The 18,295-nt window shown below is 40.5% G+C and overlaps 3 protein-coding genes and 1 long non-coding RNA gene across 4 annotated transcripts; 2 read left to right on the plus strand and 2 right to left on the minus strand.

Moving 5' to 3' along the window:
- Positions 1 to 6,365: 6,365 nt before the first annotated feature.
- On the minus strand, positions 6,366 to 8,222 carry zen (zerknullt). The gene is made up of 2 exons (XM_018113589.3): positions 7,566 to 8,222; positions 6,366 to 7,492 (listed from the first exon to the last, which is right to left on the minus strand). The coding sequence occupies exons 1-2, from the start codon at positions 7,644 to 7,646 to the stop codon at positions 6,563 to 6,565; spliced, it is 1,011 nt and encodes a 336-aa protein (XP_017969078.1). The 5' UTR covers positions 7,647 to 8,222; the 3' UTR covers positions 6,366 to 6,562.
- Positions 8,223 to 10,335: 2,113 nt separating this feature from the next.
- On the minus strand, positions 10,336 to 13,652 carry bcd (bicoid). The gene is made up of 4 exons (XM_018113587.3): positions 13,289 to 13,652; positions 13,133 to 13,208; positions 11,610 to 12,697; positions 10,336 to 11,557 (listed from the first exon to the last, which is right to left on the minus strand). Exons 1-4 carry the CDS (start codon positions 13,451 to 13,453, stop codon positions 11,237 to 11,239), a joined length of 1,650 nt encoding a protein of 549 aa, XP_017969076.1. The 5' UTR covers positions 13,454 to 13,652; the 3' UTR covers positions 10,336 to 11,236.
- Positions 13,653 to 14,030: 378 nt separating this feature from the next.
- Positions 14,031 to 15,278, plus strand: LOC149092270 (uncharacterized). The gene is made up of 2 exons (XR_016197684.1): positions 14,031 to 14,514; positions 14,682 to 15,278. It is a non-coding gene; the product is annotated as an uncharacterized LOC149092270 (long non-coding RNA).
- A 978-nt stretch (positions 15,279 to 16,256) lies between these two features.
- On the plus strand, positions 16,257 to 17,913 carry Ama (Amalgam). Its single transcript, XM_018113588.3, has one exon. It carries the CDS (start codon positions 16,636 to 16,638, stop codon positions 17,617 to 17,619), a length of 984 nt encoding a protein of 327 aa, XP_017969077.1. The 5' UTR covers positions 16,257 to 16,635; the 3' UTR covers positions 17,620 to 17,913.
- The last annotated feature ends 382 nt before the right edge of the window (positions 17,914 to 18,295 follow it).

Consider the following 18,295-nt stretch of genomic DNA (forward strand, 5'->3'; position numbering starts at 1 on the left):
TCGTGCTCCATGGATACTCATTGAGTGCTTAGCAACACGCAAGTATAAATGAATATGGGTATATTTGTATACCTGTGTATTTAGAAATGTTAGCTTAAATTCGACATTAAATACAAATTTAATTAAAATTAAAATCTCCAGTTTTAACAAAATATTAATATGATCTACCAAGTAAAATATTTAAGATTATTTCCTGACTACCCTTTATTAATTAATATATTACTACATATATTAATATATATTTTTAAAATACTGAAATAATACTGAAAATCCTGAGATTCTATATTCTTCTCTATTCAGATATATTTATATGTCTTAATATAATTACTCTGAAACTATCTATATATATTTATATATGTAACTGCATTAATTATTGTGTTAATTCGCAGAGTAAATAAACAATTGAATTTGATGACATTTATTAGTTTCTTAAGTAATTTCGAGAGAATCGCAAGCTATTGGGAGGTCTGACTAACAGCTTAAATGTAAGGCATGTTCTTAAAGACTTGCACGAAAGTACGAGTACTTGTATTAATATTTCATTAGATTGTTTGAAGCGATTTCGCTATATTAACCAAGACGACGATTATCTGCGAAAGGTTTTTTACCATGCGCTCCGTAGCGTATAAGTGGATTGTACAATGTGTCCATATTACTTTTCATTTAATCTCAGACAATTTGTAAGATAAAGAAATGCACGCATGCCAAGCTCAGAGGATCAATTATAGACTATAAAACATAATGGCATCTAATAATAGAGCCGCAATCTGAACGCCAAGCCAAAGACCCAAACAAACTTGCAGTCATCCACTTTCATGGCAATGGAAACTGCAACTGGAACTGACTCTGGTTCTGGCACTGGCACTGGCACCGGCTCTGGCACCGGCTCTGGCTCTGGTTGTGCATGTCGGTCGACATTACCTCGTCCTGTGTGTTGGCACTTTGAGAGCTGGCGGCGGATATGTGTCTCGTGTGCACATAGCATTTAGGAGCGCAACAGCAACAGCAATGGCGATGGCGATGGCTATGCAGATGGAGACGGAGACGGAGATGGAAATGGAGATGGAAATGGAGATGGAGTTGAGGTTGAGCATGGCTCTTTCTCTGGCTTTGGCTGGCAGGCCGGACATGGACATGCTTAAGCGCCAGCGACGCTCGTTGCAAAGTTCGACTGTGGCCGTTCGCTCGTTCCGTTCACGCAAGTGGCAACATGCAGGAATAAATAATTGCAGCTCAAAGCGAGCCGGTGAACTGGTTGTGGCACCATTGCGGCACATCCCTCCGTGCAACCCCTTTGGCCGCGCTAACCAGCAGACCTGCAGACCTGCAGACCGACCAAATGGCTCACATGACGCATCGCATTTTTATACGAATTGCGTTTAGGCAAAGTGCTCAAAAGTTGTTTTCCTTTTTTCTTCCCTGCATTCAGCTGCTGCTGTTGTTGTCGTCGTATGATTGTGTGTGTGTGTGTGTGTGTGTGTGTCCATATGACGAGCGTTCCGGCGTCATCAGCATAGATTGCCATTCGGCGTAATTGTTACAAATGGATTTCATGTAATTTAATTGTGGGTTTTACATCATGAAAAATATACCGGCCATTGGCTCATAAATATGCCAACTGAGCCGGCACATCCTTATATATATTTATATGTGTACAAATATATGTATATATGTATGTGCATAAAGTTATAGATATCCTTATTGGGAGGTCAACAACAGCATGCAGCAAAAGGCAGTTGCTGAATGTGAGTTGACAGGAATGATTTATTGGAATAAACACCCTTCATTCTGATGACACTTGAATATTATTATACAATTAATATTATATTTTTATGTTAATTAAAGTTTAAGATGTGGTGCGAAACATGAGTAGAACTGCCCATTAGACTAAACACCTTTAAGAAGTTTGAGCTTAAAATAAGTTATACACTTCATAAAAAGAGACGATGATAGCTAAGTCGTCGTTTTAAACTTCGAATGTGCAAGGGCAGATTCGCAGAATTTTTTAATTTGTATTTATTTTAATTATTTTTATCTCCAATTTTTATTATTTGTTATTTTATTTTTTTTTTATTTATTTATTTTTTTTTGTTGTTTTATTAAATTATTTTTTTTATAAATGTCTATTATTTTTATAAATTTTTATTATAATTATTATAATATAAGTTAATGTTAAATATATTACTTTAATATAACACCCAATATAATCTAATACCAAAAGCAGAATTTTCAAATTTATTTTTTATTTTATTTTTTATTATATTAATTTTTTATACATTTTCAATATAATTATTTAAAATGTAATGTATCAAAGTAACATCTTATATAATCTAATACCAAATACTTCATAGACAAAGGCTCTTTTGTATGCTAAATTAATGAAAATTGAAACTCAGTTGCTGTTTATTCTACCTAAGCCAGTTCAAGGTTCAATTTACACTAGCGATCAAACCGATTCGTTTCAAGCTTCAGTTGTAGCCTTGATTAGGAGCACAAAAAACAATCAAATTTGTAGTCGAAGCTTGAACATTTCAATCATAAATATTCAAATGTAAAATCGTTTAAATTTACATTATATTTCAATATATTATCTATAGGGGCGCTGCAATCAGTTGGTATTTGGTGTATAGAAACGCGTGCGTATTTTGAGGAAATAATCAAATATTCAAATTTTGTCGCACATTATTTTAGCCCCCCGAGCAAAGTCCGAAATGCGAGCAGCAACAGATGCGGGCAACAGCCTCACGACTTTGGCCCATGATTCAAGCTATGTTGGGTACAACAAACAATATTACCGTTGTATTGCGCACAGGATGTGCGGATGCGGTGTATGGCAGCGACAATCCTGTGCAGAAGGACCAAAGGTGCGCAATTGGCATTCAGATGTTAAAGTGAATTTTTTTCACGTGCGAATCCTGCCGTAGAATACAGAGCAACAGCAGTTGAGCCCACTTGATTCTTCTTCGCACAGAGACATATGGAAAGGCCTTTCCCACTATTTTTCACGGCGTGGCAAGCAGGGCAGAGGCTGAGGCTAACCATGGAACTTGGGTCTGCCTACACATTCGCATCGCCTGCTATTCGCTTCCATTGCCATGTGCAAATTTTGTGAGCTGAAAAAACTTTCATATCATTTTTTGTTTTTTTGTTTTTTTGGTTAACTGGGAACGGGGCATACATTTGGCCTGTTTATACGACAGGTGTTGCCATATTGGCAGCGTTGAGGGACTAACACGTCTGTGAAATGTCATAACGTTTAAACGTGCCAAAAATACTGAAAGCAACCGAAGAGCGTACCAAATGTTAAAAGCAGAGACTGGGCTCAGTGAACTAGGAGCAAGTTAAATTTGAGGTACATGCTGAAATTACCTGAATGAATTATTATTTATAAAGATACGATATTAAAGTATTGCCCACGTGGCAAAGAATATAAATTCAATTAGCACCTCAAATCAAATATCTGTCTAGAGTTTCGGTTTCCTTTGATCATTAATAATTTAAGACTTTTTCAAATCTTAATTAATTCAAGGTATTAATTCAACTGTAAAACCATCAAAATATAAGTATGTAGATTTATTTAAATATATATACATAATATATATAAATACATATATATGGAAATAAATTATATTTATTCTAAAATTATTCAAGTGAGTTGATTTTTAATTGAATTTCTTGCATGAAGTAAAGTTCTTTTGAACCATTTGCCTCAGCTAAGTAATGAGCTATAGTTAATATATAATAAATAGAATATAATTCGGAATAAGAAAATTATATGTAGAAACTATTAGAAAGACTTTCCATGGAGCTCTCTTATATTTTAATATAGCAATATATAATGTAATAAATATACTTAAACATAAGTATAGGAATATATAAAAACTAGACAAAATAAGTTATATATCTAAGTTAATAGAGCTCTAGTGAAGCCTTGCCATTAATTGACCCTCAAAAATTAGATAGACAGAGATCTACAACAATTTTATAGGTTCATGTATTGGCACATATTCTAGCATATACATAATTTGACAATAACAATAATAACTCAGAGAGGTTTTTTTTTTTTAAATTTATAATTACGGTCAATTAAAAGTAAATAATATTTGGGTTTATATTATAAAATCTTGTTTTAAGTTTACATTAAAAACAAATCAACAAAAATAATATATATGAAAATGGCAAACGTTTTAGCACACTATAAAATTCTGTTGGCAGAAAATCTCTACACAAATATTTCCACTCTTTCGCTTGCGATTCCAATTAATTTATGAGGCAGAGGCGAATCGTGGTTAGCCAAGAGCCCGTTTAATTAGCACACAAAATACATTTTCTAGCTTTGTGGCTGCTTGGCAAAGTGTTTAAGAAATAATTGGCAAGAGCCGTGAAAGCCGCAAATTCAAAATTCAGAGCTGAAAACGCGCGCTGCGATTAGCCATAAAAATTATAGATTCAATCTAATTAGAAATTGTCGCGGCTGCTCTGGCGGGCCTTGCACTAGCCACAGCTACAGCTCCAACTGCAGAAGCCGAGTGAATATTTAATTTAATTAACAAGAAACCATTTGGTTCTGAAGGGATGGGGGCGTGACAGGGCTGTTCGAGTCAGCGATTGCGGTTCGGAATTTATTGTTATGACCAGGCCAAGGCAGAGGCAGGACCTCATCTGCCTCAGCTGCCTCATCTTGAGGCAGCTCATCAGCGGCCGCCATCCAATAAAATGACAATATTTTGCTTACAGTTAAAGTGGAGCAAGTGCCGCGCTCAGTTGGGAATGATTGAGTCGCGGAATGGTTGGATACGGATGGCACAAGGAATAAGGCATAAGGAAACTACAATTGAAACAATCTGTTGGACATGTTTATTACAATGGTATTTCGCGTAATTGCAGCTGGCGTTTTATGCGGCTTTGATTAGCAGCGTTCAACTGGCCAGACGATTAGCCACGCCCCGGTACGCCTCCAAGCCGAAATCACATCTATATTCATTATGGCAGAGAAATGTGTGGGTGTGTGTGTGTGTGAGAGCAAGGCGAAGGACATGTGATGTCAAGGACTTGCCATTGCCTGTGGCTACCGCAAACGCGTCTGACACATGCTCGCAAATGTCAACAATGCGCATGAAAATTCCAAGGTCCCACCCCTTTTGGTTGGGCCAGCGCCTTGGCACTATTTACGCACTGACGAATTTCCTTCTCCCAGGGGAAGCGATTTGCCACGGCCCAGACCCAACCCCAGGCCAAACCCCAAAAGTCACTTCAAGCCGGAGTAACTAAGCGTGTTTTGTGGCATGTGAGTGAGTGTGTGTGTGTGTTTGTCCCTCTTCTCGAGGACATTCCTTAGACCAGCATCCGCAGCAACAGCAACAGCAACAGCAGTCGAGTCGTATATCCACAAAGATGTCGCCCAAAAACAAGTGTCCCAACAACTCGACACGAGTACTAGTAATGCGTGCGGTTAAATATCCATAAATCAAATCGTAGCACTTCGTACCTCCCCGTAGACCCAGCCGCACTCTCTCCGGCAAATTGTTCAAGATGACCACTGGGCCTGAGCCTCGGCTTGCGTTTAAGGCAAATGCGGTTGACACTTTGCTCTTGCATTAATAGATGGTCAGACAAGCGGGCATTTGGCTCTGCCGTTGCCTCTGGAATTCCTCGACTTGACCCTCAAGCCGCAAGAGGACATTAAATGCAAAAGTGAAAAGCCTGCCCAGTGCGGCGGGCGTGGCCGGTGGATCGGCTTTTTCCACTGTTTAAGTATGCCACAAAAATGAACTCTTTGCTCATTTAAACGCTTTGACATTAGGAATGATGGATATGCTGCTGTTCCATTTCTAAAATGCAACTCTCTTGGGAAAAGCAAGTCTGTTTGAGGGTTAATATAGAATAAAGGTCTCGCTTTAAGTGATAAGTTTTCTTTTTATCTCAATGTGTATAGAACGTATTGAAAATAAATAAATACTTTTGTGTATCAACAACTGGAAAGGTGTTAAGAGGGGGGAAAAAAACTTATCATATAATATTGGTTGTTTAAGTTAAGTTTATATTAACATTTATTTGATTTTAACTTTTTTTTTTAGTTTTGTTTACTGATTTAGTGGTAAAAATGACAATCTAATTGTTATAAAATCCTATACAAATTTTCAGAAGAACTAAACAATTTGTTTTAAACATATTGATAATTTATAAAACTTTAAGATGTGCCAAAAATTTTACGAAAATATTACGAATCCAAAATATAAAATATTTGAAATTTTGGGCACTTGCTTAGAAAATTTACACTGAAAATAAATGACACATTAAGACTAAAAGAAAGACTATTTGTTGCAATGTTTGCTTTATTATTATTATTGTTTATTGTTACTAATACTATTTCTATAATAATTTCTTTGAGTTAGAAGAAGCTTCTTAATATTTGACTGTGCTTAAAATGTTTCACTGAGTTGAGCCTTTTGCGTCGGCGAGGGCATTTTCTTACCAGGGACGAATACTTAACAGAAAAAAATAAAAATAAAATAAAACTTATCAAGTATCAATTATAAATTGTACATTATCAAATAGGGCATCAGTTGTGATAATCGTATGTGCAGGGATTCATGTGGGAGACGCTCAATTTTCTGGACTTGGCCACGGGCTCGCCCCATGATAGATTCATGGAGATCGATGAGTTGGCATGGGACTCGTTGGAATGCTGTCTACTCTGCGCTGGATTGGATATGGACCATGCCTGCGCCGCTGCTTCCAGATCCTGCTTGATGCTCTGCAGCACCAGATCCACATTGTAGGAATAGTGTCCGCTGGAAACAGAGCTCGTAGTTGGCGCATTCGAAGCGGGCGTGGTTGTGGACTGGGCAAGATGTTCTAGAATTTCGCTGAGGTCAGATGTGCCACTGGCCATTGATTGGGGCTTAGGCTTGGGCTTTGCCGGCGCATAGTAGTTCTGCACGGAATTCGGCAGCGTGGCCGGAATAGCGGGCGGGGTCAAGTTCGTTGACCGCTTTTCAGCACTTGGATCTTGGGAGTAGGACATTAGACGCTGCACGATGCCGCGATGAGCACTCTGCTCCGTCTGTGGCTGCGACAGCTTGGCATTGGGCTTGGAATCGCGCTGGCGATGGCCCTGGATGTCCTTCTTGAACTTCATGCGCCGATTCTGGAACCAGATCTTCACCTGCCGCTCGCACAGCGATAGCCGTTGTGCGATCTCGATGCGGCGCGTCCTATACAAATACATGTTGCTCTTGAACTCGTTCTCCAGCTCCACCAGCTGGACACTGGTGAAGGCGGTGCGCGATCGCTTCAGCTTGACGCGCTGCTCCTGCGCCGGCTGCAGCGGCATATTCTCGTCGGACGAGAGCTGCTGTCCGGGCTGCTCTCCCACAGACTGCGGCAGCGTCGTGGGCGGCTGGTAGGTGGGCATTGTATGCACGACTGGAACCGGCTGCAGTTGCTGCATTGTCACTGGCTGCGTGCTGTGATGGTGGCCGTACAGGAGCTAATGTTGAGGGAGATAGAGAAGAGAGATTAGCCAACCTTTAGCTTGGTTTAGTGAGCTGCTTGATGCTTACATTGCTGTACTTGACCGAGGGAGCTGAATAGGCGTTCATCTTGGGCTGGTGCACTGGATAGTAATGCATGACGGATGACATCTTGCGTGTGCTGCTGCTTGGCTGTCCGAATTGCTAGTGATGTCCTGGCCGAGCACACTCGTGCAATATATAGGTTGGCTAGGTAGTCAGTCGGTGGGCTTGCCAAAATTTGCCTAAACTCGCGCACGGGCCATAAATCCTTTTGTATATGGTTGACGCTGCCGGCCGACCCGACTGCCCGACTGTCCGGCTGCCCGCCTATTGCAGTCGCTGTCGCTGTCGCTGTCTCTGTCTTGGTTGCTGCGGAATGTGCGTCTGGCACCGGCCAGACTAGCCAATTCCAAGTCCAGGGCCAATCTAGAGGCTTGTTTTGATCGAAATCCGGCTAGCCTGGGATTTGACGTTACGTGAGTTTGTTCCCGTTCAGATCTAGCCGAATCTGGCTGCCCAGGTAGGCCTGTAGCCCTGTAGCCCTGTAGAGCTGGCTGGCCAATAGCTAGACTGTCGGCTGGCCATAGTTGATGATGATCTGATCTGTTGTTCAACTTGTAGCACCTGTTTGGACGAGACGTCCGCGAAAGTGAATCCCAAGGACATGCGGCGACATACGACATTCGATATTCGACGTTAGGCATCCTGTGCGACGCGGCTTTTGGTCGCTAGCCTCGTCCACAATTATCCTGCATAATGCAAAGAAAGCAGCGCTGCGCGAAAGGATATTCGAGGGTTTTATGCTTGATTTAACAGTTTATGACTTTATTTGTGTGTCACACTCACAATACAGCCTGCCCTCTGCTATCTCTGTCACTGTCTGTCCTCTCTCTATCTCTCTCTCGATTTGTCCCTGTCTCACTCTCTATAGTTATGTTTCTGTTCCTGTCTCTGCCTTTGTCTTTGTCTGGTCTCAGTCCCTGCCCCTGTCGCCGTCTGTACGGCCCTCACATGCGAATTCAACGCGTTCGCAAAACTTTATGGCTGGCGCTATGGGATTTGCTGTTTCTGAGAATACGCTAAAAATATTCCAGAACAAAGGCAAAGTCATAACACATATTTCTGTACAGTTTTGCATAGACGAGACACGTGATTATATACATATGTATATACATATGCACGTACGTTTACATAGGTAATTGTATTCCTAAGAATATCCTCCTCGCTAAGATGTGGCTTCTGTCTCGTTATTGTAAAATTAAATATAATTGTCTGTCTAAATAGTAAGCCTTTTAAATGAAAATATCTCTGCATATGTTCATATAGATGTATATTTCTAGTGCAGAATAATATTTATAATAGTTTTTTGTATAGAAATATAAATAAAAATAATTAGTTTTGATTCACATTAAAAAAATAAATAAATAAATTAAAATAATAATAATAAAAATTAAATAAAAACCCATAAAAAGGAAAATACATATATAACGGATATTTCTCAAGAATATTTTAGATTTCACATTGTATTTAATTTGAGCAATATGAGCTTACAAATTACATGAAATATATTAGCTAATGTATCTATACATATTTACATATTCTAGTATACAAAAAATAATAATGAGTTCCATGGTTATTAGATATTTATATAATTACAAATCATACAAGACCTAATGCTCCATTATTTATTTAGGTCTCAATTAATATCAAAAACTACAAAATATAATTATATTATATTATGTATATATGAATATTTTATTAGAAGTGCTTTAGTTATTGAATATAGCATATTATTTGTTATTTATATTTTATCTATTGTATTCGCAAAAAATTTTCCTTCTGAGTCAATAATAATTTGCAATAATCTGTCATTATGCGCGCCCCCTTTTTAGTTCCTCCAGTTAACAACAAATGATTAGGGAACGAGTCAATAAAATTGCATATGGGAGAAACCCAAGTTTCATTCTTTCATGCAAATGTTGGATTTTCCATATTTTATATCAAAGAAATGTGCTGCAACAAGTTGCCTGCGTTGCAAGAGCCGAGTCTGCGTTCGCGACCTCAAGCACGGCGCCTCGGAGCCAGCGAGTCGAGCACACCCGGCCAGGAGCCAGCCTACCTAAGTAGTTCAGGGCAGGTAGAGGTAAACGGAGGCACCTGGTCGTTGTGGACTTAAATTAAGCGCGAATTTTATTATGCGCGATTCGTAGAATATTCGCGGATCGGATTTTATTGCACACATGTGCCTGCGAATCATAAAAGATTCTCTTTTTAAATTCATAAGATTTTCGGGAAAACCAGCTACAGTTTTCTTTCATCGCATCGTTTTCGAACGTGTCAAATTTGCCTACTTGCATTTTTGTAAGATAATGTTTAACTAAATACATATATAAACATAAAGAAAATTTCATGAAATTCCAAAGTTAAATTTGAAATAAATCTGAACAATTCTTTTTACAAGTTATTAAATTGATTTAATTATGTATGTAGCTACTCCTGATAATTCTGTCAGAGCTATTTAGTTAGTTTGTTGATGGCCCTAAACTAGCCTTATTTATATTTATAATATATATAAATATTCTTTATTTATAATATCAATTTTTGATATATTTATTAATTTTAATAAAACATTTTTAGCCATTTTTTCTCAATCTAAGCTTTAATGAGATGGTATCTAAAAGTACCAACTTAATATACATTTATTATCAAATAAATATTTAAAGAATTACTAAGCCGTTCAGTTCTATTATCGTAACATCTTTGAAACATAGTTTTGCTTGGTTTGTAAAATTTATTAAGAAATTAATTGTGAGAGCTATTCAGTTGAAAATTAAATATATAATCCAAAATGTGCTAGTGGAGAGCCATTGAGTTGAATATTAAATTTATATTCCAAAGTGTTATATGTTTTAACAGTTAAACATAAAGTTAAGGCTTAAAATATCTGCTTAATAGTGCACCATTGAAACCGCAGCTGGTTAAATTTTTCAATACATATTCAATTCATCATAAATCTAAAAAATTTCCAAGCAAATTCTAGGTGTTGTTTTAATAACCGTGATCGAGGTCTTTCATGTAATTTTTAACAATTTTTTAACAATTCTCACGTGTAGAATGTTTGATTGTCACATGAAAACTGTGGCATAGTGGGATTTGAAAATATTCTGATGAATGATTATTGTTTAAACGTTCGATCTTTGGATGATAATAGCAGGAAGAATTATTACAGACGGCCCTGCGATTATCAGCAAGAGAAACATTTTTCATTTAGATCAGTACAGTTTTTGTTAGCCATGCCACTTGATCAAAGCTATAAAATGAGTTCGAACTCTACTTGCAAATTTTTTGTGGAAGCTTCATCTGCAAAACCTTCAATTAAGCCCATATTATCTCAAGTAGATCTGGGTGGGCATTGCTGGGCTTTTGGAAAGGCCCTGCCAGACGAACACGAGATGAATGAACATTTTGCAAAGGACGCTTCCAAGAAAGTATTGACAAATTGAAGATGCATTAACAGCTATAACTTAACTAAGCTAAATGCAATTAAACCAATATTAGTTAGCTTAAAAATACTACAATTATCTACAAATCAGTAAGTCTTTGTACAATCAGGAATTAACGTGTATCCTCTAAAGCTATAGAAACACCACAAACATTCAAATTTGTGTTTTTACAATTTGTATAATATATTATTCTAGATGCTATTATTGGGTTTGCTCCTAATTGAAGCAGTAGGCGAACTGCGTGTTGCCTCCAGCATTACGATGTGGATTATACGCTTGCATTATCGTATCCATCGTGCATTGATATTGATTTGCCTCATGCATGGCCTCCAATGCAGCATTCGGAGGCGGCGGCGTCTGCGTAGCCAGTGGAGCAGTTAGTTTGCCAAATTTGCCAAAGGCGCTGCTGCCGTTGCTGCCACACCCGATCAGACTGTTGCGCGCCACAGTGAGTAGTCCGGCGGCCAGGACGTCGCTGCCATTGTCACAGGATTTGTCTGCGACCACATTACTGGTGGTCTTGAGTGGCTCCAAATTCTGTTTAAATCAGAGTTGTTAGGCTGAACGAGATGAATTTATATGTACTTACTTGTAGCGTCGTCGTCTTCTTATTTGGTCCATTGTCCATGTCGTCATTGACATCGGCGGCGCCGACAGGTATGGCAGATGGGCCGCCAACGCTGACGCCGCCGCCAGCCGGACCAACGCCACACAAACTGTGACTTTCATCATTCTTTGGTGTTAATGGCTCGTAGACCTCGGAGCCGGGCGACATAGCAGACGTCACGCCCGACTCGACGGCCGGCATGCTACCACTACCGCTGCCGCTGCCGCTGCTGCTACTGCCGGACAGAGCCAGCGCCGCCGTTTGTGTCGTTCGCATATAATATGATCCATTGTAGTTGTACTCTTCCTCGTCCTCGCACTTGATCAAGGGCACTCGACAGGCATTTCCTGATTTCTGCTGAAAATCGAAATGGTGATATTGTTGTTGCTGGTGCTGCTGTTGTTGCTGCTGCTGTTGCTGTTGTTGTTGCTGCTGATGTTGTTGTTGCTGTTGTTGGGCAATCACGTGATGATGGTGCAGTTGCTGGGGATGCTGATGGAGCTGCTGCTGCTGTGTATGAAGATTGCCGTGCTGAAAGAATTGAGCAGTTGCACTTGACGCTGAAGAGACTCCATACTGGCCGGTATGCTGTCCGCCGTGCAACTGCACCACATGTCGCTGCTGCTGTTGCTGGTTGTAGTTGTAATAGGCGCCAAAGGACTCGCCGTAATGTTCAACGAGCTGCGCTGTAGGTGTCGACGGCGTGGGCGACGGCGTTAGAGCATTGGGAGTAGCAGCGCCACCACTCAGGGTTAATGCCTGCAGACTAGGTGGATCCGGATCGACCCCTTTTTGTGGCACATTGGGCATGGATGGGGACAGCGGCATGCCATCGTAGGACTGATCCTTGTGCTGGTCCGATTGGATCTTATGACGACGTCGGCGATTCTTGAACCAAATTTTCACTTGGGCTGTGCCCAACGCCAGCTTGGCCGACAAATCTGCCAGACGGGGGGCGGTTAGGTAGCGTCCCTGCAGAAAGTGTTGTTCCAGCTCGGCTATCTGCGAGCTGGTGAATGTAGTGCGAGTTCGACGAGGTCGTCGCATAACCAACGAGTCGGACAACTCATCTGCGTGTGGAGATATGTAGAAACAGCGGAATAACAGTTAAATGATATTTTAAAGAATATATCCTAATAATATATATTATATTTTATATACGCACATTTTTAATGTTTTGTCAAATTTACTCTATGAATTAACCAAAACGTTGAATATTGTGTAATTGGGTTAAAAAGTATTAAATGCTGCTGCACTTCGCGGTTTCTTAACAATTATGTTAATTAATTACATAAAAATGTTAAATGCATTCATATATCTGTTATTTATATGTTAGTTACACACATACACATACATACATACATACTGAGAGTTTTCTGTGTCAATATTTCCAATAGAGTGAATTGTATTTACTTTCTTTTTTAGTTTATAGCTAAAGGGGAGTCTGGTAATATAGGCTTTCTATATAAATAAATGCGTTTGCTTGTATGTATGAGTGTACTTGCCTGGCTTGGTCATTTGATTTGGCAGATAGGGACGTATGTAGTTGTAGTTGATGGCGCCCGTGCGTTCATCGAACAGCTTGGATTAGAAGATAAGAAATGTTGTTGTTGCAGGTTTTTGCTGTTGCTGTTGCAGTTGCAGTTGCACTGTAAACTTACTAAGTCGAATGGATTGCGAAACTGTGGCGGCAACTGCAGCTGTGGATGCTGCGAATGTGAGTGAGAGTGCGGATGTGGATGAGGGTGCGGGTGTGGGTGTGTGTGTGGGTGCGGATGCGGCAAAGTGTGATGGTAAAAATTTTGATCCGGCGGCGGTTGCGCCATTTTCCTTCCACCCAGCACTCAAATTAGTTTCTTGTATTCTTTTGGCGCGTTTCACTTGGAATTAATTCAATTAACTTTTCATTTGCATGTGAATTGTAACCGGTTACATTTGAAAATCGCTAATTTATTATTCCCACATTTTTCTTTCATTTACATCGCATCCGCTAACCGCCGTTATTTCGAGCTAAAGAACAACAATTCAAAACAGAATACGCGAAGTGTTGCCACATAGTTTGACGTAGCTAGTGGCAACGATGTGCTGCGAACGAAATAAGAGGCAAACGCTAGGTGTCGCTTTGTTCAATTTAATGCTGCCAGATAGGAGTTGCAGCTAGTGCATCGTCTAACACATAGATGTCGCTTATAAGAAAGCTGTAAATGGCGGAAATATTTAAAATTTAAATACATGGAATGATACGCTTTTAACTTTATAATTATGGTATAGTTCAAGTTTTTTTGTATTGTATTGTTCAAAAAATGTGCAAGTATATAGTGATACATAATAATACATATTAATAGTCAAACTGATTGCATTAGGAAAAAATTGTTACGTATGATATGGGGAAATTAGTTTTATTAGCCTATTTGCAATAATTTTAATTTGGTTCCTTATTTTTGACATGTATATGTTCATTTTTGTCTACAATTTTAGTCGATGTTTAGTTGAAAGTGATAAAATTGTCAAATTGACAGTAGTTTATGGAGCAGTTTTGAAATGCACTAAGTACCGTTAACCTAATATACATATACATATACATACATATGTACCCGATCATTGTTCATGTTGACTTTAGATGGGAAAAGCTGTCTATTGCTGTTGTTATTGTTGTTGCTATTGCTGTTGTGTCAACTGGCAGCCAGAGTCAATTCACAGTTCAGCCCGGCAGCCAGCCAAAAGCAAACATAACAGGCACAACATACAAACACACACACACATACATGCACACTCGCACACTGGGCCACAAATTCACACGCAATATGTGGACAAAGGACTATGGCAAAGCCTCGACCCCTACCGAATCGAGACACCCAAAAGATTCACTGACAGAAACAGGATTCGGGTAATAAATTACAAAATTTGACATTTTCTGTTTCAGATCCGTGAACGTGCACACAGCCAGCCGTTCCAGTGCACAAATGTACGCACACATACATACATGTGTGTATACATACATACGTATATGTACATAAATTCAATATATGTGTATATGTATATGTATGCATATAGAAAAACCATGTCCAGTCGCTGCATAGCAGAAGGAGCATCGATGATGATGTGAACTGCAGGACTACAGACTGCAAGTGCAACGGCAGCAGCAACTGCTAGAGGGAAACAGCGGGAAAACAGTGGAAACTGGCGGGAAACTCATACGCAGCAATGAAAAAGAATAGAAGCGCCCTATGCGGTCCACAGATAGTTAACTTGAAATTTATTATTTTACACAATTTACAATTATCTGATTCAAATGTGCACCGAGAGCAGAGGATGCACTTTCATCTGCTCCCTGCCACAGAATCTGACGCTGACGCTGACGCTGACTCTGACTCCGCCTCCGACTGCGTCTCGCAGTCTGAATCTGACTGTGAATCGGATTCTGAGTCGTATTCCGCCTTCGTTGCCGCCGCCTTTGCCACATCCGCCGCATTTCGACAGAAGTCACAGTCACGTTTTAAGGTCTGATTTAATTTGCTGCGGCCAGAGGAGCGAACTATCTCACTTGGAATTATCCCACTTGCAAATGCTTCAACAGTTTTATTTGAATTGCGAAATCTGTAAAATATTGGGAAAGCTCTAACGGAAGAATATTACAAAATACTTTAAAGACACTATATGAAAAAAAAAAAATAAATAATAATAATACTTATATTTTGTCTGATAAAAAACCCAAAGACGTCGCTATTATAATATATTTTGGATTAAAAAATACTATTACCTTAACAAACATTAGGATATTAGAGAAATATAAAAAATCCCTACTTAAGTATTTCTAATGGCTGTATTGAATGCTTGATGGGTAAACTTTTAAAGTAATACAAAAAATGAAATGATTGTATTTTTATATAGTACATGTACATGAATATGAAATATGCAAGGTCTCGAAATAATTTATATTTATGCATATGTAAATGATTATGAAAAAAAAAAAAAACATATCATCATTGCCTTAGAGTCGTCTGTCTTAATTCACAGAAATTCAGAAATAAATTAAGGATATTCATGCAAAATTTTTAACAGTCACAGCGTTTCCACCCCCTTTTCAATCTTGTTTTCACGCACGCGCCTCTGCTCTTGAGCATGGCCAGCAGCGTCAGCGCAAAAGAGATGGCATGCATATGGTGGCCATGCAGGATCGCGACCTAGCATTGGCATTTCCACGGGCGAAAGGTCTTTCCAGCAGAGGACGTTGCTGTTGCTGGCTCTGTCGTTGCCGCTGCCAGCATGTCGCTTCCTTTGTTCCCTGCGCCATGTCATAAATCATCAAGCGTATGAGTGTGTATGTGTGTGTGTTTGTGTGAGTGCGTGCAGCACCTTTCCACGAACTTCTAAACGTTTTTCAGGGGCAAATGGCGTCACAAATTCAAAATTTGGCGTCAGTTTTATCCAGTTGCTCGCGAACCGCGATTCTTCGAGGAGATTTCGGTATTTTTTCGCCTTCGCCGTGGCCGTGGCCGTGGCCGTCGCAGTCTACGTCGCTGCAGCCAGCAGTAGAGCAAAACAAATCAATTTATGGTGAAGAGTGCAGAGCCAAAGTTAAAGTGATAAGTGAGCTGTCCAGCAATAACAACAACTCAACTAATAAACACAACAAATACACACCAATACATGCATGCAAACATAGCAACGAAAACATAGCGTGAAAGTAAACAAAAGCAAAGCGGAGATATGATCATGAGCTCTTGCAGCGATTTGGTGTGTTCTTAAAGTAGAGATAACAATAACAAGCGATCGGTCAACGTCAACGTCAACGTCGATGCCGGCGTTGACGCGAGCAGCGCCTGCAGTTTTGAGCGGCGCTCAGAGTTCGCAGCCGAAGCCCGAGCCGAAGACGAGTCAGTCGCTCGGCGAACGTGAAGCAAACAACTGTTACACAACAACGGCGCAGTCAGCAATCGGCAATCGGCAAGCAGCGCATTGAACTCTCGAGCAAATCGAATCTTTTGGCACATTATCAGCAGCCGAAATGCTGAACCTCTTTTATCTATTCGCATGGCTGTGCTGCATCTCGTGGGCCAGCGCAAGCGCTCAGCCAGTTATCAGCTACATCAGTCCGGATGTGGTGGCCCGGGTGGGCGACACCGTGGAGTTCAACTGCACCGTGGAGCATGTGGGACAAATGACCGTCAGCTGGGCCAAGTCGGAGCCCAACTCGGCCGTGGTGCTCAGCATGCGCAATATGCTCAGCTTGCCGGATCAGCGTTATAATATCACCGTGCATGAGAATCCCGACCAGGATAGCGCCGTCTACAGCTTCCGCATACGCCAGATCGAGGCGAACGATAAAGGCCCTTACGAGTGCCAGGTGATCGTCTCCTCCACTGCAAAGGTAACGAAGAAGCTAAATTTGCTTATCAAAACGCCGCCCGTTATCGCTGAGTCAACGCCTAAGAGCACTACGGTGACTGAGGGACAAAATCTGGAGGTGACCTGTCATGCCGATGGCTTTCCCAAGCCCACAATTTCGTGGGCACGCGAGCAACACGCCTTATTGCCGGCCGGTGGCCATGTGCTGAACGAGCCCACACTCAAGATAAAGGAGGTGAATCGTATGGATCGTGGGGGCTACTTTTGCATTGCCCAAAACGGAGAGGGTCAACCGGACAAGCGCTTGATCCGCGTTGAGGTGGAGTTCCGGCCCCAGATAGCCGTGCACCGGCCCAAGGTGGCGCAGATGCTGTACCATACGGCGAACTTGGAGTGCAGCGTTCAGGGCTACCCGGCGCCGACTGTGGTGTGGTTCAAGAAGGGCGTACAGCTGCAGTCTAGCCGGAACTACGAGATCTCCAACACCGCCTCCTCGTCGGAGACAACCACCTCGGTGCTTCGCATAGATAGCGTTTCCGAGGAGGACTACGGCGACTTCTACTGCAATGCGACCAACAAGCTGGGCCATGCCGATGCCCGACTGCATCTCTTCCAGGTCGTCGTGCCCATGCCCGCGTCGTAGACCCATCCGGAGATTCCCACACACGCACACACACACAAAAGACTTGAATTGCTACTTTAATTTTTTCGGCAATTGTTTGGTATTATGTCTTATATACGATATACACATGCATATAGAGTATATATACGTAATTGTCTGGCAAGAGCTTCCAGTCGTATTATTAATGATTCTTTCAATTAACTCTGATTCCGTTTGAATGTTTGTGCCTTGAGAACTCGCTGCCTATCTGCCTCTCAGGCCTGGGTCGCGCTTCCACATACAAATAAACATAAATTCATAAATAATATATATAAACACATATGTATATGTACTTCTTTCCTGTTCGAATCGAGATTATATGCTTGTTGTTGGTAGTGTTTCTTATTTCTATATCGTCGTGTCGCCTGCCTTGGAGGGATGTTTGCTCTGTTGTCGTAAAGATAAGCGAACTTGCACTTCGATATTAAAGGGAGTTGAGATTAAGTATAGACGTAGAATGTTATCACGTATTTATTTGTCTATGTAGCTTCAAAACGGTTCTTTAAAAATACTTGAATTGAAAACCAACTTAGTTAAAAAGGGTGTTTGTAATAATTGGAATACTTGATGGTAGATAAGGAGTAGCTCTTGAATAAAGTTGATTGATTGAGAAGGAGAGTGAAGCTCAAAAGGAATATATACGTATATATGTACATAT

Source organism: Drosophila navojoa, chromosome 2 (genome assembly GCF_054131105.1).
Source record: "Drosophila navojoa isolate 15081-1374.11 chromosome 2, UAZ_NAV_1.0, whole genome shotgun sequence".
Classification (NCBI taxonomy): domain Eukaryota; kingdom Metazoa; phylum Arthropoda; class Insecta; order Diptera; family Drosophilidae; genus Drosophila; species Drosophila navojoa.